Consider the following 20,585-nt stretch of genomic DNA (forward strand, 5'->3'; position numbering starts at 1 on the left):
TGTGTCGATTCTCTTCGTCAGTCACGTTTGGAGCATGTGATGTTGAGAGTTAATTCATATCAGCTGTTATGTCTTTACAGTTGGCATTCTTTTATATAGTGCACTTTTTTTTTCACGGCATCACATGAGGCACCACAAGGAAAATGAAGATCTTAATGGGCACTGTGTAGTTTTGGCAAAGAAATTCAAACTCAGAATTTTTAATGTTTACAGTTTAATAATGATACGAACTCACAAATGTGTACTTTTCGTATTACTGAATAAACAAGCTGTTCTCAGAGGGAAATAAGGTCCTCAGGTCAAGCACTGTTTGAAGCTAGAAAGGTGGCAGGGTGTGCCACATACAAACAAAGTAAAATGGTATGAAATTGTGTTGTCCTTTAAGGTCAGTTTGTTTTTTCAGGTCATTCAGTCATTAACACAAAGATAGTTTATTTAGTTTGTTTGGATGTCTTTCTCTTCTCACTACAATCTCTATCCCAAAAGTTCACCTTTAATATATCACCCAGTGGTATTGGACCCAGGTATGAAGACCAGACAATTCACTTTTTTAGATGAGTGCTTCCTGTTCGAAAAACAAAGGTCACATCACACGGATGTCAGTGACCTATGACTTACAAAAACCTGAGATTGCCTGATGCAACCAACCGAAAACCATGTGAATCAAACGTATTATGTCCCTCCGCGGCTGCCGTATCGTTTTTGGGTGGGACCACATGAATGACCTCTACTGAGGACAGCTGTTGGGACAGCCAATGAAAACAAGACGTACTCGTTAACAGCCAATCGTGGTCGCTGTTTGTCGGACTTTCTGTTGCGCATGCGCGGAAGATTACGGCGTGACACGCGTGTGGAGGAAGTGCAGTGACAGTACTGTAGCAGCTGCAGCCTCTCGCCTCACACAGAACCGGCTAAACTGTACCTTATTCATATTTTCCATCATGTCGTGGCTGTTCGGCCTGAACAAGGGGCAGCCGGAGGTGCCTCCCGGCCTCCCGGCTCAGCCTCCACCACCTCCGCCGCCGGCCGGAGGCTCCAGCGGCGGTGGAGATAAACCCAAGGACAAATGGAGCAACTTCGATCCCACCGGGCTGGAGCGGGCTGCTCAGGCGGCCAAGGAGCTCGACAAGTCCCGTAAGTGTTCAGCAGGGCCTGTTAGCTCGGTAGATGTAACCGGTACCGGTTACATAGTGTATGACACCCATACTACACACCGGAGGAGAACTGGAGCTCCAGCATCCAGCACCTCTCTGCTCCACGCTGCGGCTCCTCTCAGTGATGCCGCAGCGAAGATGATGAGCCCCCAGCCTCACAGCCTGCAGCTGTACAGATAGATTTAAACTCATCTTTGTGAATTTATCAGCTGCTCCTGAGAACAACGCTGTCCTGCTCTCACCTTCATTCAAACTAGTGGACAGAGTTCAAAGGTCATCACCTTGCAGTCCGGCTTGTGTCACCCAAATTCATGACATGGATCACGTATTGATTAATCTTGTCTGCATGATTTAAAAAAACAAACATTTTCCACATGTGTTAAGTGGAGGTAGAAAGATGAGGAGAGACTGGTGAATATCTTCTGGGCTCTTGACTTCTCTGTGACTGTAAACTGAACATCTCTGTGGACAAAACAAGATATTTGAGGATGTCATCCTGAGCTCTGGGAAACACTGAGTGACAGTTTTTCACCATTTTATAATCTATAGACCAATTTAGTGATCAATTAATCAATTGACAGAATAATTGTCAATGAGAAAATGTATGCATTGCAACCCTATTCAGGATCCAGAAGCACACCATGTGACATTGTTTTCTGAAAAGTTCCATGTCTTAAGCCATCACACCTCTCACTTCTCTGTCGTTGCCTCTTTTCTCTCGCCTCCATCCAGGACATGCCAAAGAAGCTCTGGATCTGGCTCGGATGCAGGAGCAGTCCACTCAGATGGAGTATCAGAGCAAGATGAAGGTATGGAGGAAACACACACACACACACACACACACACACACACACACACACGTTAAACAACTGCAACCAGCAAATGGGACAGAAATTATTAATTGATCAAAATAGAAGGCAACTAATTTCCTTCTATTCACAAAAAATTAATCATTCGACTACCCGTTGCAGCTCTCCCCATGTGTTTCTTCTTCTGTGTCTTTTTGAGGACCTTCATGGCACATTCCTGCTGATCATGCGTGTGATTTAAATGTTCACGTGTTTGTTGCTTGAGTTATTTTGACAGTCTCTTCTGTGCTCCACCGACAGGAGTATGAAGCAGCGGTTGAGCAGCTGAAAGGTGACCAAATGCGAATCCAGGCAGAGGAGAGGAGGAAAACTCTGAATGAGGAGACCAAGCAGCATCAAGCGGTGAGAACAGAAATGCCTTGTCCTTTTTCCTTTTTGTATTTTAAAGGAAAAATTAAGCAAACTGTTGGGGTAAAAGAGAGAGGTTTGAGCTGCACGATTACAGTTAGTTGATTTCTGTCCCATCACAGAGGGCTCAGTATCAAGATAAGCTGGCCAGACAGCGATATGAGGACCAACTACGGCAACAGGTAAGCTCATTCCCTACATCTGTATTATATAAGGCATTATAATGAGACGCTGTACTAAGATTCCCTTGTTGTTGTTTTTTTAAAAACAGCAAGCCCTGAATGAGGAGAACCTCCGCAAACAGGAGGAGTCGGTGCAGAAACAGGAGGCCATGAGGAAAGGTCAGCACTCTACCATTAATGACACGATCTTGTGGAAGCTCTTCACAAAAATGAGCGGTGGTTCACGTACCTGTCGTGTGATGGGTTTTTACAGCAACGATAGAGCACGAGATGGAGCTGAGGCACAAGAATGAGCTTCTGCGTATAGAGGCCGAGTCCAAAGCACGAGCCCGTGTGGAGAGAGAGAACGCCGACATCATCCGCGAGCAGATCCGTCTGAAGGCTGCAGAACACAGACAGACCGTCCTGGAGTCCATAAAGTAAGATTTAACGTTATCAATACTATGATTTTTGATGCAGTTTCTTGGTGTATTGAATCGTGTATTTTAGACTGAAGATGTAGAAGTATTTGAAAAAACCAACATGCCCTTTTTATATAACAGGAATGGTCAGATTTATGAGTGAAGTTACTGGTTAATCAATTGTTTGAATCGTGTAAACGCCCAAAAGGCTTGCCTCACAGCGAACTGGTATTTGCTTTTAGGACCGCAGGTGCTGTGTTTGGAGAAGGATTCAGGGCCTTTGTGTCAGACTGGGACAAAGTCACAGCCACGGTGAGACATCTGTTCACATCCACAATCAGTTCAAGGAATGATTACACTGATTAGCAATAAGCAAAAAGAACTGAATTCGACACCAAGTTTTAAATAACTTCTTGGAAATACCATGTGTTCTGCATAATAACGGTTTTGCAGGTGTAAAAGTACCAACAAATGTATTTACAGATATACAGATGCTGGTTAATCCATAAGAGTAATTTCATATAATGGCTGGTACTACACATCACACGTCCTCACCATAACCTTTATGTACAAAACAAGTCGTTTTACGACTTGCAATCGTTCAGACTCACAACAACCTACTACTGCACACTGAGCAGAGGCAGTCATGGAGGTCGACTCCCTTACATCATGTGATACGGTGCGATGTTTAAAAAGAATGTTTCTGAAGCTTTACTCAAACAGCTCCTCTAATCCCTAAATTTGTGCCCCGCTGTCTTGTTAAGCATATACATCCTGCATTTACTTTTGAAATGTCCATTTTCAGACAAGGTTAAGTTGTAATTTTATAAGAGATTTAACCTGCAAGATGCAAGTCAGAAAAAAATCCTGGATCCGTCCCAGTAGTAGGATCCACATCAAAAGTTAATGGTGTCTGTTCTGGGCTGAGACGTATCCTCCGTCCAAGTTTTGTAGAAATCTGTTCAGTAGTTTTTATGAAATCCTGCTGAAAAACTAACAAACAAACAAACAAATTGTCATGGGTGAAAACACAAGCTCCTTGGCAGAGGTGATAATAGAGCTCAAGAAAAAACAATAAATTAAAGGGACAATGTTCTGCAACAAAAGTTGCTTGTGAACACTGCAGGTCGTACGAACACGTACATATTTTGTGACAGCACTACATGCGTTTACATTTTTTTTAATTACACAACTGATGACATCCAGGAAACAAAATAAACCACAATGTTCACGTAAATGTTGTTGGACTGTGGGTGTGGACAAGCCTGAAATAGGTTTGAATTGAGTGTTTTTCCTTATCCTTGCCTTGAACTATGTCTGAGTGTGAGTTATGTTATGTTGATGCTTCACCAGGTGGCAGGTCTGACCCTTTTAGCTGTGGGAGTTTATTCGGCCCGAAATGCGACCGGGGTGGCGGGACGTTACATCGAGGCCAGGCTCGGGAAGCCGTCACTGGTGCGGGAAACATCGCGATTCACTGTTGGAGAGGCAATCAAGCATCCAGTCAAGGTAGGTAATCAGCAACTGATCATTTGCTCATGTTGTTAACTGCAGATTATCATATGCTAACTGTACTTTATCTGTCGTGTTTATCCATTTAGACGGCCAAACGGCTGAAGAGCAAACCACAGGATGCCCTTGAGGGAGTTGTACTCAGTGTAAGTGTCTATTAATGTCTTTAAAAATACACGTTGTCACATTTTTTGCGAAGTTTTGTAACCTCTTTATATAAATGCATTTTTGCATCTTGCAGCCCTCCCTGGAAGAGCGTGTGCGTGACATCGCCATTGCAACAAGGAACACGAGGCAAAACAACGGCCTGTACAGGAACATCCTCATGTACGGGCCTCCAGGCACGGGCAAAACTCTCTTTGCTAAGGTACACCTGACGACCGATGTAAACGTTTACATGCATGCGAAGGGATTCTCTTGCCTCACTGTGAGGTTTCTCTTTTTGTGTGGAGTAGAAGCTGGCAGTGCATTCTGGGATGGACTACGCAATTATGACCGGTGGTGACGTAGCCCCCATGGGCCGTGATGGTGTGACAGCCATGCACAAAGTGTTTGACTGGGCTACCACGAGTCGACGCGGGTACGCTAAATGATATTATATTAACTGAGGCAAACACACAAACGGCAATACTTTCAGCTCCAGATATAAAATCAACAGATGAAGGTTATCGTGTATTTTTATCCTGTTACAGACTTCTGCTGTTTGTTGATGAAGCAGATGCATTCCTTCGTAAGAGATCCACTGTAAGTCTGCATGTTTAAGTTCCCAGAAACCTGTTACAACACATTTTGTCGTACATTTTCAATTTCCTTCCAGCTACATAAATTGGAATCTTCGTCTTGTTGCAGGAGAAGATCAGTGAAGACCTCAGAGCCACTTTGAATGCATTCTTGTATCGCACTGGAGAACAGAGCAACAAGTAAACATTCACTCATGTTCTATGCAAAATGTAAACCTTAACTGTGTTGTACTCTTAACTTCATTTTGTCTGTCCCAACTTGGCGACTTTGCAGCATGTCTCTAAGCGGCTTTTTTTTTCTGTAGGTTTATGCTGGTGTTGGCCAGTAACCAACCAGAGCAGTTTGACTGGGCCATAAACGACCGTATTGATGAAATAGTGAATTTTGCTTTGCCGGGTCCTGAGGAGAGGGAGAGGCTGGTGCGGTTGTACTTTGACAAATATGTGCTGGAGCCCGCCACTGGAGGGAGGCAGTGAGTACAATCCCTTCACGACAACACAGCTGTTCAAATAGGGCAGGGACCCCAGCCACTGCACACCAGGGATGCATACTGAAACAAGTAATCAGGCTCAGTCCTCCGTGTCTGCATACTCACATGTCGATATGTTAATTTAGAGGAGTTGTATAATATCTAAGTGATCCTTGGCTGAAGGGCTGTGCCAGGATAAGGATTAGATTCAGGAGAGATGAACGCTAAGAAAACACTTCAGGTGGCCAGCCATGCTGAAGCACTAATTACAAGGAGAAGAAGATCAGTTGGGTGATGGAGGCTGAAAGGTGGGGGGGTCCACGAGCAGGGCAGGAGGCAACGAACTAAGCGATTAAAACACAACACAGTCAGAAAGAAACAGCAATAAGGCTTACAAAACAAAGGAAGAATCTTTGCTTTTGCCTACCTCTTATCTGTGTGTGTGTGTTTGTTTTTGCAGGAGGATGAAGCTTGCTCAGTTCGACTATGGTATAAAATGCTCTGAGATAGCGAAGCGGACAGAGGGCATGTCTGGAAGAGAGATCTCTAAGCTGGGTGTGGCCTGGCAGGTATGTATCCTGTAGATATAAATCTTAATGTCGTAATCCTTTACTTCATTTTCTTTAAGTAACAATTTTTTCATGTTCTATAGGCGGCAGCATATTCCTCTGAAGATGGCGTCCTGACGGAGGCTATGATTGATGCCCGAGTTGACGATGCTGTCAAGCAACACCTTCAGAAGATGAACTGGCTGCACGCAGAGGAGGAGGCTCAGACCCTTACACCTCCCCCAGCCGGGGCAACAGCCATTGGAGGAAAAATGGGTTTTACTCTGCCACAAAGTGATGCACCTCAGGCTGAGGCTGTGATCGCTCCCGTCCTTGATAAACAAGGTGAAAGTATAGCACCACCTTCAGATCTTGACCAATCAGAAGAAGGCAAAAGTGCCACCCCAGCTGGAAAGGACTTTGAAGACACCGTCAAAGCCGAAGCTGCCACAACAGCAGAGAATTTAGTTGACCCTGCAGCCTCTACTGACAGTGAGGGCAAGGTGGATAAAGAAGGCAAAACTGGGTCACTGCCTCCAAAAGACGGAACTCCAGTTTGAGTTGTAGATTTGTTGAGTGGGGCCACCCGGTTTATAAAGATTAGCGTCCTGCCCATTTAACTAGTCAGTTTATGTCTTAAAGTCTGTTGGACTGTCCATGACAGAAGATGAAATCAGTGGTGGGGCAAGATGATCGATTAACAATTCAAAACACAAATGACGCCGGAGACAGTTTCATTCTAATATATAAAATATAGATCATACAAGTCAACATGGAAACCAGACTGTGTGTCTGTAATAACAGTATATAAGTGTTGTGCACAGTGGAGTGTCTGTTGGAATGATTAAATGGATCAGATTTTTTATAAACTATAAAAGTTCGTGTGTTTCTTTCAGATGGTATTACACGCCCTCTAGCTTGGATTAGATTTTAAGAAACTTGAATAGTTAATTATATGACAATCTGGTTATCCCAGTTGTGATGATGGGGGACTATTCCACTCAATTTGAAAAACCTAAAACATAGTTGGTTCAAGACATAATACCTGAGCATGAGTGTGTGTGTGTTACTGTTTTTCAGAGATTTATACAGGTAGAGAATACATTACCCACTGCTGTTCATTGCAGCAACATATTTGCCACACTGGCATGTTCCACAATTGTCTTTTAATTCCATTTATAGTTAAATATTCATATTTTGCTCATTTACATTTTAAGTCACACATTGGGTACAAAAAATATACATACAGTGCATCAGCAAGAGGATAGAAATGTATGTGAAAACACTGGGTGGACATCAGGTAGGTCCTTGTGCACTGGTAGTCTCCTGTAATACAGGCAACAAGCTGATGTCGTATAAATGTCATCCATTGTCTAGAATAAATAAGTAGGCGATGGGCGTTTTACAGTGGCCTTTCAGTCCAACAACCATCAACACGGGCTTCATGTGCCACAATGGTCTCATCAACGCGAACTCCAAAATCCACGAGGGGTCATCCTGAACATGCTTAACAGATCTTTTTTTGTTGTTGTTGTAGCATCTGAAAGTGATCAGTTTAATCCAGGCTTGGGTTTCCCAGTCTGCGAACAGCTGCTTCAGGTAAAGAAGTAGATCAAATAGAAAAAAACCTCAGCACGTTACCAGCACATTGATTTTCTCAAATACTTGCAGGCTTTACGTCCGTGTACATTTAGTGCTGCAGCAAAGTCCTTTTGGAGCAGGAGTGAGGGTGTGGCACTGCTTGAAGAGTCAAACTGGAAAATCTGAAAAATTGGCAAAACATGAGAAATTATGGAATACAATACACATATTTTTACACATTATGATGCCAGTCTATTACGGAAGAAAAGATTTGGAGCAAATACAGTGTTGGATAAGTTAATTACAACGAGAAACGATGCAGACTGAAGCTCAGTTACATATTTTTAGCAAATATTTCAAAACAGTTGTTGGGCTGCAATCTGAGCTATACCAACACAAAATTATAAATTTTACACATATTCAATCTTTTTAGAAGAAAGTGAACCAACCAGAATACAAGTCAAGCTCCTCCTGTAGTTCCTTTGTTAGCATATTTTTGTGTTTTAACTCCTTAATCAGGGATTTCACCGTCTTCTTGAGTCTTCTTTCCCGATCTTTGGCATTTCTTAAGTCCCGCTGCAACTCTTCTATTCTCTTCTGTGCCTCACTTAACTTTTTCTTAACTTGAACTGGGTCAAGGGCATACTGATGATCCTGCTCAAGGGCATACTGATGATTCTGAAAGATATTAATTTTAAAATGATTCTCCTCACTTCATAAATTACACTTTAAAATATTCCCAGCATCCTGCATAGGCATTTTAAACATTTTAAACTATTTCACTCACTGGGGTCGACTCCTCTAGTTTCACTGACAGCTTAACAGGAACTTCTGGAATTTGTGTAACAGCTTTTTGTGAGGTTCTGGTTGTCCTGGGTTTAGTGGGCACCTGGAGATAAATTCAAAATGTACAATTTGTAACAGCTTAGCCTTCTTTAGGCTAAGATATTATATGGAAAACTGGTATTATTTATGTAGAAACAATTTGACAATGACACTTACTTTGCAATGACGGTCAGAAAATCCAAAAACTGATGGGATCACTCCTTCTCTTAAACGAGTTGTCTGTCCGGTCATGTCAAAGTCATCTGACTTGAAATGGCAGCTGCAGATGACTGAGCGGTCATTTGGCTTAAAGTCCCTTCTCCTCAGTGCTGCTGTCCATGCCCGTCTTTTGACTTTATCTTTTGGGAACCTGTACACAGAACAAGTCCATCTGAAAAACACTATGCAACTTTGCATATGTAGCTACAATTTAGGAACATAAGTTTTCTCAGTTCCAGGTAAACAAACACCATTGAATTACAATATTTAGGACTCATTAACACAAAAACACATGGAAAGACACAGCGGATAATTGATGATTTTCAATCTCAGTATCTTACTGATATATACTTAAATCAAAATGTGGTTTTTTTTTCACCGACATAAGTTAGCTTACCTTAGAATCAGAACAGTTACTTAAAAATAAACATGACGATGCCTCCCTACCTGCTGATGTTCATTGGAGTAGTTTCCATATTGAAATATTACCCATTCTATTATTATCTATTTATATCCTATAATTTACTTATCTAAATATATTATCTTCTCTTTCTGCATTGTTTCTGTCATATTATTTTGCTTATAATTTGCTAAATGTGTATAATTGAAAAATTCATTAATAAAAAACAAAGGAATAATAACAAACCACTAAAGTAAAAGGATTAAATACATTTCTGGCAGGCTCCATAATTCTGTTTTCAATTATTTTGTGTGTCATACGAAGAAAGACACAGTGCATCAGCAGGGTTGTCCAGATGTACTGTTCCACTTGTTTATCAAACACCAGTTTACGGAATAATATGCATCATGTCACAGTTGTAAACAAACACAAAGTAGGTTTATGTGGGACTACTGAACAGAACAACACAGAGAGCGCCATAGCTAATCGATAAATATCTCTATCAGCATTGAACTGATTTATAAACTTCAAAAGTGCTCATCTTTTATTAATGTTTTTTCAGTTTGGTATCAAGGGCCTTAACATGATGTTATCATTAAAATGAGGAGACTTGTATGAAATTCAACAAGTACGTAACAGTAAAATGACTTCGCACCTGTGAAAGGTTATTCGCTGTTCCTTGGTTTTGGCATTTCTCCGATTAGAACATCCTACAGCAGAACAGAAACATGGCATTTTCTACTCTCTCTGCTATTCGAACGGGTCACAACCCCGCCACACAATGGCGGCGGCACTGACGCATCTGACGAGCCGGATGCGACATCTACTGTATGATTTCACTCTATAACGACACAACTAATCCAGCACATTCGTGACAGTGAAATATTTTAGAAAATAACTTCTCGCCTGTGAAATGTTATTCCCTCGTCCCTTGTTTTGGCACTTCTTTCATTGGAACATCCAACAGCAGCACAGAAGTCTGGCATGTTCTCTGTTTTGAACTGGCCAGAACCACGCTGCAATATGGCGCCGACGTCAGAGACGCGTCTCATAAACCGGAAGTGATCACTACCATATCCGGTAACTTTTATTTTTATTTTGATTGGGTGATTTCACTTCATTCAAAACACGGACTTGACATATTCAAAACAGTTCGTCTTTTTAAAGTTGCAGTAAATATACTTCACAGTATAAGATACTTTTGAATTAAACAACAGATAACAAAATGAAGAGAAAGACAAGGATAACCATGAGGGCAGATCCCGGGGGAAAAACATGAATTGTCCCCCCCCCAATAACAATACCCTTAATTATTCAAAATTGAACCAATGTATTTTCAGACTTCACACTCTTTTAGATTGTCTTAGAACTGTGTGTTTTTTTTTTTTTTTAGAACTGTTTACCAGCATAACTGCCATTGTAAAAACATAATCAGTTAGTTTAAGCAACTTGGTAAGGACTTCATATTTTGATATTCATCCATATCAATTAATCATGCATGAAGTAGTCCCATACACTGGGAGAAAAGGAAGATGGTGAGAAGTATTGGGGATCTGGGAGGGTTGGAGGGTGGTGAAAGATAAGAACATGAGTAGACATTACATGCCCGAGACCCTTAAAATTATAATTTACTAATATAATGGTTAAGTAAGCAGTGATACACGCTGGTGGCTGTTTAGGACAAATAAACAAGAAAGGTACTGATACATGAAAGAAACTTAATGTGTCTAATTAGTCCATTATTTTTCACTATCTAATAATATGTCACAATTTCATAAACTTTTCTGGGGACCTTGTTCCCCTTTGAGGACAGCATGCATATTGTATTGTATTTTTACCAAAATAATATTGTAAATGTTCCTTTCTTTTCCAAAACTACATAGTGCACCTTTTAAATCATTACACTTTACCTTTGCTTACCCAAAAAGATCCATATCATCTAAGAGACAGGTACTTTTGACATTTATATTTAAGAACCTCGTTTGTGATCATCAATAACTGACTGCTGATAGTTAAAAGTACTAGTTACTACAGGCAGTCTTGCATGAATGCGAGCTAACAAAACCACCACAAACTAAATTACATAAAGCAAAAAAAGATTCATGACATGTTTCTTAGAGATGTTTTTCTTTAGTGGATTCATATGTACATACAGAAAAATCAGGCACTCTGAGCAGAGCTCGCAGTTTGCAAATAATTACGTTTCAATTCTTGTACATTTACAAAAGAAAAAAATACTATGCCCTGAAAAATAGCATATCCAAGTTTAAATATGAATCAACACATACTGGAAACAGATTGGAGGAGATCCTCAGAGAGGTCTGGGTTTGGTTATTCATTACTATCCCACCCACTTCAACTTAATCCTAATCTACAACACATTGTCGCACGAAAACACGCATTCAAATCAATAATGCTCCTCCACACATACACTGTCCCAGATCAGGAATAAAAATCTGACAAATATGCTTAAATGAATCACAATTATATATAATCTGGAGGGGGAAACAAAATCTGCATCCATATGATGTACTAAACAACTTGTAAGGAGTCATCCAGTCGTGGGTGTAGGTGTTATGGTTCTCCCTGAGGAGACATGGTTGAGTGTTTTCACTGGTCTGGGATGCAGGGAGGAACTTGGCCTGACCTTGATCTGGAGAAACAAAGGCAGAGCGAGAGCAGCGAGCTACCTCTGCGTAGAGGAGAAACCCATCATCACCATTATGTCCAGCAGCAGCCATTTTGTTGGGCCCTGACTCAAAGCTGTGTGCATGTGTGTGTATGTGTGACTGTGTAGGCACACAGTGTGTATGTACTGTGTTGTACATAACCTATTATTTGATTGCTTGAGATCTGGGTCTGTATTTATTGCAAATTTTAAATTGTGTATCAGTAGAAACAGACAGTGTGGAGAAAAGGCCTGTTACTCTTCTCCTCAAACTCTTGTAGGAGCTCATCGATTTCATTCTCCATGTCGTCAGTGTGCTGGATCTGCAGGGGTGGAGGACGAAGCAAATTAAACACAGCCTGCCTGCACACACTGCTAATTTAGAACAAAAAACAATCTCTGTACAATGAATCCAGCAACATTTTAAGCATGACATATTCAACAGGTGACCACTGACTCTTTTCTTTTGGTGGCAGACTGTGCTCACTTGAAGACATTTTATTCATATCAAATATATAGCTTTACCGCATTATGTATTATAACAATTCAAATTTCATTATTAACCCAAAATGTAAATAAATACTTGTAAAAAAATCTTTTCTAAAGAACCTTGGTAGGAGACACTCACACATTGACACAGCTCGCAGATGAGGAAGGCGCCCAGCGTGGCTTCCTCGTGGTTATCCTGAATATCTACATTGATGACGTGCACAGGCTGTAGAGTTTCCTGCTCTCTTGAATTCAAGTCTGGGGAGCAACAACAGATAAGAGACAATCAGGGGCAATACAACCTTCGGTCTGTGACCAAATCATGGCAGGGCAAAAAGTTGTATGGTCTCTAAAATTACAATCAAAGCGGTTTTCTGGCGAGGGGCTCTGAATGACCAACTGTTGCCATTATGTGATTAGACATGTCTTCTTAGAAGCCTCACCCTCCAGCACTTGGTCATAGACTCTCTCCTCACAGGTGATGACCAGGTCAAACTTATCCTTGCAGCTTTGGAAGCGCTCAGGCTTTGATTTGATGCGCTTGTTGCGGTCCAGCATGTGCAGGATGCCATTCTGTGTGTATCTGAAGAGTGGGGAGGTCAAGGAACACAGCAGGAACGATGGAAACATTTCAAGGCAGTACAACACTCATCAGACACAGGTTATCAGGACACCAAAACATGCCTGCCAACAACCAATAAGCCTGTGACAAACTAAGATATTAATTTGTATTAATAAGACTATCTGCACTGTGGGGTACACACATGAATTCAGTGTTTGTATTAAACAAACTGCAGCGCCATCTAGTGGTGTCTAAAAAGTATGCAATTCATTATTTTTTTTGGGGGGGGGGGGGGGGGGGGGGGTGAAGACCGTTTCAGAGCAACATCAATCATTTGTAACTTAACTTTGACAGTATATTTCTATGATTAATTGATTCAACAAAGTTTTAATATTATCAACATGCCATACCAGAAGGCCAATGTTGACTGTCCTTAAAACAGATGATACTGATACATGACCATCCTGCAAGTTACCACTGGGTATACAGCATAAATTAAAAAAAAGACACCACTACTGTGAATTGTCTCAAACAGTGGACTATATTTTGTCTCAAGTCTCAAGATAACAGGAATAGGTTGAGTTTTTAAGAGGCAGTAGGTGCATCTTCTACTCTTAATACACTTAAACTAGATTACAATTCATCGCACAGCACCTTTGACATGCATAAAACAAATCTGACCTCTCGAACTATCGCATCGGCAAAATGTGCGTTTGCCATCCGGGGAATATCTATCAAGCAGGTTTTGGATCGTGTTGATTGACAAAGGCATTTATCTACAAAATAACTCATGATTTACACTTAGTTATATCATTTGCAACAGCAAGTAAAAATCTGGTGAAGTACATCTTTCTTAAAGCCTGGAATGTCAATTAATTGGGAGAACTATATACGACCATAATAAGACTTGGAAGCAAGGAAGGATGATTTCATGTTAAATTGATACTGATAGTGGAGACATTTGATTATGTGTTGACTATTTCAACTATATGAATAAAAACAAAAAGTACCACCCTTCAGTACTTATTGATAGGAGCAATAACAGAAACAATTTAAATCGAAGTGTCTGAGACAGCTCTGTACTAAGACAATGTGGTGGAAATCACTCATTACTGCAGTTTTACTTTACTTCACACATCACAGGCTTTCCTAAGACCCATGGTATTGAGCATCATATTTAGGTTGCATTCACATTTACACCTTCACTAACAAGAAGTTCTTTCTTTGACTTAAGTCAATATCTTAAATCTGAGTACAATTCATCCAAGATAAACATTTCTGTAAAAATAGTTAAACTATTCTAACCCTGAATTTAAGTACAGCCTAACCATGTTGACAGATTTTTGTTAAATGTCCTGTTAGTCCTTTTTTCAGTCAGTATTGTCTACTTGTGAACACTGTATTTTGTAGTTAAGGGAGCTTTCCAGCATCTGGTTTTTGTTTGCATTTCCCCCATACTGTGTTTTAACTGTATTTGTCACTGATGCACCAGTAATTCGATTAAGAATTACTGAATATATTGACTACAAAGACAAATGAAAACCAAGTAAAAAAAACAACTTTCAGATTGTACTCAAACTGCATGACTAAGTCAAAACATGTCAGTTTGAATTATATATTTAAAAAAAAAAAAAAAGTCTTTCTAATTCAAATGATGGTGCAGCTTTTTGACCTCTTTGGATTTTTCCCTCTTCCATTCACCTTGGAAGTTGGTGAAGTTTTTCCAGGAATCACTACTCTGTTTCTATGGTACTCAAATTGCAAAAAACATAATGAGACACCAAGATATTGTAAAAACAGAGGGAAACACCACTAGTGAGGAACAACAGTGGAAACACGTATGACGCTCACAAATAGACATTAAAAAGAGTATAAGATGGGGGTTTTAGAAATGAGGAGAGATTTAAATCTGATGGGCTCAGCAAAAACTTCTTTATGATCTTCACCAAATTGTACTTACTGCATCATGGCTGTTGTACTGCAAGGGGTTTCTCCACCGTCTTTTGACAAAACATATACAGTTTCACATATTCAAAAATCTCTGCATGTCATTTACCCATCGGTGCAGTCCCATCTGCTGTACTGTTCAAACACCATCACCTGCATGAACTCCTGAAAAGATCAATATCTAAAACGGGATACATGGACATGGGCCATGTATACTTATCTGATTCCAGTATACCGTATGTGTGTTTGTGTGTAGATAAAGTGAGTGAGAAGGGGATACAGTTCCTTGTCCTTGCGGACCAAGTCGTTGTACATCTGTACATATGTCGTTTTGAAGTCATACACATTTGGCTTATCCGGGGCAGGACCGGGTAGCTTCACGTGAGACCCCGTCCCAAATGAACGCACATCAAATCCACGTTTGCTGCAAAGATGAAAAAGGACAAGACAGTAAATTACATAACATTTTTGGCAACAGCAGTGGAAACAAGAAAGTTAAACACAAGCACAATGCAGCAATCGGCGTCTTTCCATGCTTCAAAAGCGAGGTATCCAAAGAGGTCAGCGCTTCTTTACACTAAATGTTTCGTGTGGTCCTGTTATATATGTCAAATGCTGAATTAAGGCATCACTGCATGCTAAGAGTCTAAGCCCATTTCCAGCTCATCTCCTGAGCTGTGTCAGAATCAGTCTGACACACATTGTGTATATATACAAGAGCTGGACTTTTTGCAAAACAATTCTAACAAGGGATTTTTTTTTTTTAAATATCAGCTGATCACACGATGACTTTGTTGATCCGCAACTCCTTCAGTCCAAGGCAGAGGTGCACTGCTTTCCAGTTGGAAAAGAACAGCTACAAAATGAGACCAAGTGTGAAATGTCTGAACAATCCCAGACTTGCACACACCTATGGTTTAAAAACTAATACACCTAGAAAAAGATTTTGGGGTGCGTGACTGTGAGGCTGATCAAAGCTGCTAAACTCCCCAGTATCGCCTGGCTGCAGTTCCTCCCTTCCGGAATATTCCCTACAGGGGGGCGCTCTTGTCAACATGTGAGGGGGAAAACGACCTAATAACTTAGGCCAGTATTTTTTTTCTAAAACCTTAATCTGTTTGAAAGCACATAAATCTGTGCGGCTGTCTGTGGAGGGCAAACGGAACCCTGAAACTTCGTCAGAAACCAGCTTTTAAAGTACGCCACCGCCCTTGTGGAAGAGCGAGTCCATTGTTAACTGCGCTCAGGCCCGACGGGCTGTCAGTCAACGTGTCGGCATGGTCCGATACCGGCTCAGAAAACGGCTCGATGCCGCATATATTTCGGTCACTTCGTGGACGTGTCCCTTCTCTTCGGTTCCCGGCGGCCCATCTTTACCTGAGGATATTGTGCGCTTCCATACTGCGGTTCTGGTTGCTCGAGCACACAACCGCTACACGCAGCGGGTGGCTCGGCATTGCGACTCTCCGGCTGAACCTAACCTAAACACGCTGTCAGAAACTAATAGAGGTAGTTAGTTTGATTCCTGTGAGGAACAATGAACACGAAAAACCCCTATGTTGAGCTAACTAACAAAACGTTTCGAGAACAAATACTGCGCGACTAGCTCGTCTTCTACTGAAGCAGGAAGTTAAAATGGCGGCGCTGCTACAGTTGAATACGGCTTTAACGACTGATGTAATTTGTGGGCGGGGCCTCCTACTTCTCATGCTGAAAAATGTAGCGACGTAGACGTGACGTCAATAAACAAACGTGAAACAGGATTTTCCTTGAAAGCTATATTTTACTACAGTAACAGTGGGCATCAAAACACCCAGGATATTTTTTGAAATAAAAATAAAACACCAGTTGATTAGTGATTAAAATCTGTTAACACAAGCACATATTGAAACCACTGCTATTTAAACCTGAGGGGAAAGGCAAAATATTCTGCTATACAAGTAGACACTGTTTACATTGTTGTAAACATAAGCAGGCAGTGTTTACTTGTATGCCCTGTTTGATTATATACTTTTCTCTTTAATCAACTAATTTGTTTCAGTCGGTATTTAACGTGCCCAATGTGCAAAAATTTACATTTCTGATAATATTACAAAATCACTATATGTAGACCAGTAATTTGACTTTTCGATTTTAAGTTGAATGTACCATGCTGGAGGATATATCCCATATCCACCCCTGAACTGATCATATTTTAGGACACATTTGTATCCAGTGTAACCATCCGGACATAGATGGTGAAATTTAACTTGAATTAAGTGCATATAGGTACTGCACTTATATGGATATATGAGGTACTAATACTTTACTTGATTACATCCCTTTTATCCAACTCCATACTTCCACTCCACTACATGGCAAATATTGTACATTTACTCAACTAGACTTATTTAACTTACTTTGCAGATTGCATGCTGGCTCAGAGCTTTTTTAAAATAAATTACTTTTATTGTTAGACAGATACAAAAAACACTGATTCTGATCATGAGAAAAATCAGATATTCTGCCAGGGTGATAATCAGTCAACCCATAGTATACAGTTTACACTGTGCACACACTTGTATTTTTAATAGCTAAAACTCCTGTTGGTAAGATAGTTGATTTTTAGCGTCCGTCATTGACTTTCCGTTGGTCGCCAACCCGACCTACAAGCCCAAAGCATCACTATTGTGACAAGTTGGAAAACACAAAGCATCAGTATCACTATCTTACTTATAGGAGCTTCAGGTACATTTATTTCCTCCAAAATTACTTTTGTACATTTAATATCAGACACTTGAAGATTTCTACTCAAGTACTATTGAAGTAGTTGACTTTTAGTTTTGTCAGAGTCATATGTTAACACGATATCTTTACTTTTAATGTAGTATGACTTTTGGCTACTTTTTACAACACTGCCAGAAAGACATAAACAAAATAAGCTAAATAATGGGACCAAGCCCCATTTTCTTTATCAGACACCTTGCAAGGGTGTTTATACAGATATTTTGAGCTGATGTCTGTTGTTGATAAATTGTCATTGGATGTGAAAACCAACACAATCACTCTCACACCAGCGGAATAATAGAGACAGCTGTAAAGTATTACAAATGACCTCATGGTACTTTATTCACTCACAGCAGGACATAAGGGATTTCTAACTCAAGGTGTTTGGCACAGTATTTGGAGATTGTACACCACATTGGATTGCCTCTCACAAAGTGCTACAAACACATACTGTATGCAGACTTTAAAGCAAAACAAGATGTGTGGAATGATTCAGTAAAGTTGGGGGGAATCATTACGTTTTATTTTCCTGTGAACCAAGCGAAAGCAGGACAACCCTGGACACTTTCACAGGCTGTACATTTAGCAAAAAAACTGTCTGTTTCTGATGTACTCAAAGCCATTTTGTTAAGTGTATTGCTGTATAAATGCTGCCAGCATACAGGCTGGCAGACTCAATCAAAGATAGCCTGGAACAAAAACAAAACATAGTAAACTACTGTATTAGTAAATGTAGGTCATCAGTACTTTTGGTTCAGTGCATCCTCGCAGAGGTTGTCAAGGCATGTTGTTTGCAGAGCCAAAGTAGACTGCTCGAACCAGCCAAAACAGGATGTGTGTATCGTATGATGTGTCTGATTGAGAAGTCGTTATTGTTGACGATGAGTGACTGTGATTGTGAAATTAGACGTGGTCATCATGGACAGTAGCTGTAGGGGCCATCTTCTTCATGTCGCAGTGCATCTTGGACTCTTGGGGGACAGTGCAGCATCAGTGACGCGAGTGAGTGCGGTAGGAGTATGTGTGCTGTGACGTGGGGCTCATGATGTTTTCTGTGATGTATGCCACCAGCAAGCAGATGATGACCAGCATCACGCAAATAGCTCCCCCCACCGTTGTCATGGCAATCACAATGTCCTGCATCCCAGACGGCGGCAGGGTGAACTCCACACAGTCCTGGTGGTCTGCCCTCTGAGCGGGGTCGGAGCGGGCCAGGGGGCGCAGGCAGATGCGGTAGGGGATGCTCTCATGCAGCTCGGTCAGCAGAAAGTCCCTGCAGCCGGACCCAAGATGGACACCGGGGCACTCGAACTGAGTGTAGCTTCCGTTCCACCAGCAGCTCAACTCGAAGCCTCCCCGTCTGTGGCGTCGCCTGCCCCCCGTAACAGTGCCTGATCTCAGAGTTTCCTCTCTCGTTAGACTTTCCCCGCTGCTGTTCTGACCGGCTGCAGTCTCTTTTGGCTTCTCGGTCATCGTGGATTGTGGCCCCTCGTGGGTCCACTGTAACAGTACGCTGCCGTTGATGAGAATATTCGCCAGCAGGCTCCCCAGAGACACCACAGTCCTGCAGTCTCCTTTACCACACTTGTACCCGGGCAGCGTGTATCGAAAGCACAGCTGCCCGCCAATGCCTCCCTCGAACACCCGATAGGCACACAGCGGTGACACCCCTTCATCCAGCCTCCAGCTCGATGCCCTGCCAGACCTTTCAGATATCACAGTAGAAACATTGCCTCTGCTGGTGTTAGAAGAGAAACTATTGGCTCGGCCTGTTACCTCCTTGAGCTTTGGTGGTGGCCTACTTTCGTGGCTGTGATTGCCATAGTTAGAACTGCCACCAGTCAGTCTGAGCGTCCCTAAATGATTCCTGCCTCTCACCTCAGATGGGGATGGTGTCGATGAGGATGATGAGGATGATGAGGATGCCGAGCTGCTGCCATGAGATCCGCTGGAGCCAGCTGTCTGGTTCAGTGTGCAGAGCAGGAGTGCCGACAAGGCGAGCAGCGATGGTCGCTGTTGGCTTTTCATCTCACCTCCTCTCGTCGAGTTATTCCCTCTCACAGTGGCTCAGATGGACGACGGCAGAAGGCGGGCTGGTGTCCGCCATAACATCAGCTCTGCCTCAGCGCACACAGACGAAATCCGTTTGAAACAGGGGAGCGAGGAGCGGGTATGCATCTGCGACAGAACTAACATTTGATCGTGCGGGCATGCGGACGGGAGGATGACCTTGCAGGGTAAACTCGCGGGGCGAAGTTAATAAAAGCCCGAGTCAGCTCACCGCAGCCGTCGACTCGCACTCGTCCATGAAAAATCACGTACTTGTTTCGGTGGGACGCGGGGACCCGGCTATTGTGCCATCAGATGCGCTCTCTCCTTCCTGTCTGGCTTGACGTAAAGGCTTTTTGATGCCCGCTGTGTGAGAGTGCACGTGGAGAAGCGCGCGCCGCGGAGAGCTTGGGAGCGTGGGTGCGTTCACAAAATATTTGTAGTCATCAGGAGTCGGTTTGTGAGTCATCATCCCACACAGCGCTTCAGGTGTCAATAACAGAGAGTCCTCCTGACACACACTGACGGATGGAGGTTGTTTTTTTTTTTTCTTTTCAGCGACCTGCATCCCACCTGTGCTGCATCGAGGCTTCACCCCACATCAGAGCTGCCTCCACATCAGGTCCACCTGTGCAGTAAACAGCGTCCACAGCAACAACAAAATAAATGCCATACTCTCTGCCTAATCTTGTATTAGTTGAACATTTATGGCAGGAGCAGAGAGCCACATCTGTTCCAAATGATATTGCTCAGGTCAAAATATAAAACCAACATGAACCTTCTGTAATCATCTATTTCTGTCATTGTTTTGCTAATTGAGGCAACATGGAAATGAATAACAGAATCGGTGTTTAG

General features: G+C 41.9%; 4 protein-coding genes across 5 annotated transcripts; 1 reads left to right on the forward strand and 3 right to left on the reverse strand.

Moving 5' to 3' along the window:
* Positions 1 to 812: 812 nt before the first annotated feature.
* Positions 813 to 7,101, forward strand: atad3 (ATPase family AAA domain containing 3). The gene is made up of 16 exons (XM_030419354.1): positions 813 to 1,134; positions 1,887 to 1,963; positions 2,264 to 2,365; positions 2,494 to 2,553; positions 2,643 to 2,712; positions 2,807 to 2,972; positions 3,197 to 3,266; positions 4,308 to 4,463; positions 4,556 to 4,612; positions 4,708 to 4,833; positions 4,922 to 5,046; positions 5,159 to 5,210; positions 5,316 to 5,386; positions 5,512 to 5,679; positions 6,137 to 6,245; positions 6,329 to 7,101. Exons 1-16 carry the CDS (start codon positions 942 to 944, stop codon positions 6,782 to 6,784), a joined length of 2,058 nt encoding a protein of 685 aa, XP_030275214.1. The 5' UTR covers positions 813 to 941; the 3' UTR covers positions 6,785 to 7,101.
* A 270-nt stretch (positions 7,102 to 7,371) lies between these two features.
* LOC115583032 (THAP domain-containing protein 2-like) lies at positions 7,372 to 10,293 on the reverse strand. Of its 2 annotated transcripts, none has more exons than XM_030419407.1 (5): positions 10,156 to 10,293; positions 8,808 to 9,000; positions 8,593 to 8,694; positions 8,255 to 8,483; positions 7,372 to 7,987 (listed from the first exon to the last, which is right to left on the reverse strand). In XM_030419407.1, the coding sequence occupies exons 1-5, from the start codon at positions 10,233 to 10,235 to the stop codon at positions 7,974 to 7,976; spliced, it is 618 nt and encodes a 205-aa protein (XP_030275267.1). In that variant the 5' UTR covers positions 10,236 to 10,293; the 3' UTR covers positions 7,372 to 7,973. The 2 variants fall into 2 exon arrangements, with proteins under 2 accessions (XP_030275267.1, XP_030275265.1); XM_030419405.1 differs by having other exon boundaries at positions 9,905 to 10,289.
* Positions 10,294 to 11,359: 1,066 nt separating this feature from the next.
* On the reverse strand, positions 11,360 to 16,591 carry ssu72 (SSU72 homolog, RNA polymerase II CTD phosphatase). Its single transcript, XM_030419410.1, has 5 exons — positions 16,293 to 16,591; positions 15,196 to 15,339; positions 12,850 to 12,989; positions 12,546 to 12,664; positions 11,360 to 12,240 (listed from the first exon to the last, which is right to left on the reverse strand). The coding sequence occupies exons 1-5, from the start codon at positions 16,370 to 16,372 to the stop codon at positions 12,139 to 12,141; spliced, it is 585 nt and encodes a 194-aa protein (XP_030275270.1). The 5' UTR covers positions 16,373 to 16,591; the 3' UTR covers positions 11,360 to 12,138.
* Positions 16,592 to 17,991: 1,400 nt separating this feature from the next.
* On the reverse strand, positions 17,992 to 20,216 carry fndc10 (fibronectin type III domain containing 10). Its single transcript, XM_030419383.1, has one exon. It carries the CDS (start codon positions 19,707 to 19,709, stop codon positions 18,672 to 18,674), a length of 1,038 nt encoding a protein of 345 aa, XP_030275243.1. The 5' UTR covers positions 19,710 to 20,216; the 3' UTR covers positions 17,992 to 18,671.
* Positions 20,217 to 20,585: the final 369 nt, after the last annotated feature.

This window comes from Sparus aurata, chromosome 6 (assembly GCF_900880675.1).
Source record: "Sparus aurata chromosome 6, fSpaAur1.1, whole genome shotgun sequence".
Taxonomy (NCBI): domain Eukaryota; kingdom Metazoa; phylum Chordata; class Actinopteri; order Spariformes; family Sparidae; genus Sparus; species Sparus aurata.

What these genes read in the sequence shown, in the direction of transcription:
- fndc10 (XM_030419383.1), bottom strand. Translation starts at nt 19,709, where the DNA reads ATGAAAAGCCAACAGCGACCATCGCTGCTCGCCTTGTCGGCACTCCTG.
- atad3 (XM_030419354.1), top strand. Translation starts at nt 942, where the DNA reads ATGTCGTGGCTGTTCGGCCTGAACAAGGGGCAGCCGGAGGTGCCTCCC. An exon ending in AGGACCAACTACGGCAACAG is followed by an intron (nt 2,554 to 2,642) that starts GTAAGCTCATTC and finishes TTTTAAAAACAG; the next exon opens with CAAGCCCTGAATGAGGAGAA. An exon ending in CCCGCCACTGGAGGGAGGCA is followed by an intron (nt 5,680 to 6,136) that starts GTGAGTACAATC and finishes TTGTTTTTGCAG; the next exon opens with GAGGATGAAGCTTGCTCAGT.
- LOC115583032 (XM_030419407.1), bottom strand. Translation starts at nt 10,235, where the DNA reads ATGCCAGACTTCTGTGCTGCTGTTGGATGTTCCAATGAAAGAAGTGCC. An exon ending in GAGGGAATAACATTTCACAG is followed by an intron (nt 9,001 to 10,155) that starts GCGAGAAGTTAT and finishes TTCTGTGTACAG; the next exon opens with GTTCCCAAAAGATAAAGTCA. An exon ending in TTTCTGACCGTCATTGCAAA is followed by an intron (nt 8,695 to 8,807) that starts GTAAGTGTCATT and finishes ATTTATCTCCAG; the next exon opens with GTGCCCACTAAACCCAGGAC.
- ssu72 (XM_030419410.1), bottom strand. Translation starts at nt 16,372, where the DNA reads ATGCCGAGCCACCCGCTGCGTGTAGCGGTTGTGTGCTCGAGCAACCAG. An exon ending in CTATGACCAAGTGCTGGAGG is followed by an intron (nt 12,665 to 12,849) that starts GTGAGGCTTCTA and finishes GTTGCTCCCCAG; the next exon opens with ACTTGAATTCAAGAGAGCAG. An exon ending in TCTGCGAGCTGTGTCAATGT is followed by an intron (nt 12,241 to 12,545) that starts GTGAGTGTCTCC and finishes CCACCCCTGCAG; the next exon opens with ATCCAGCACACTGACGACAT.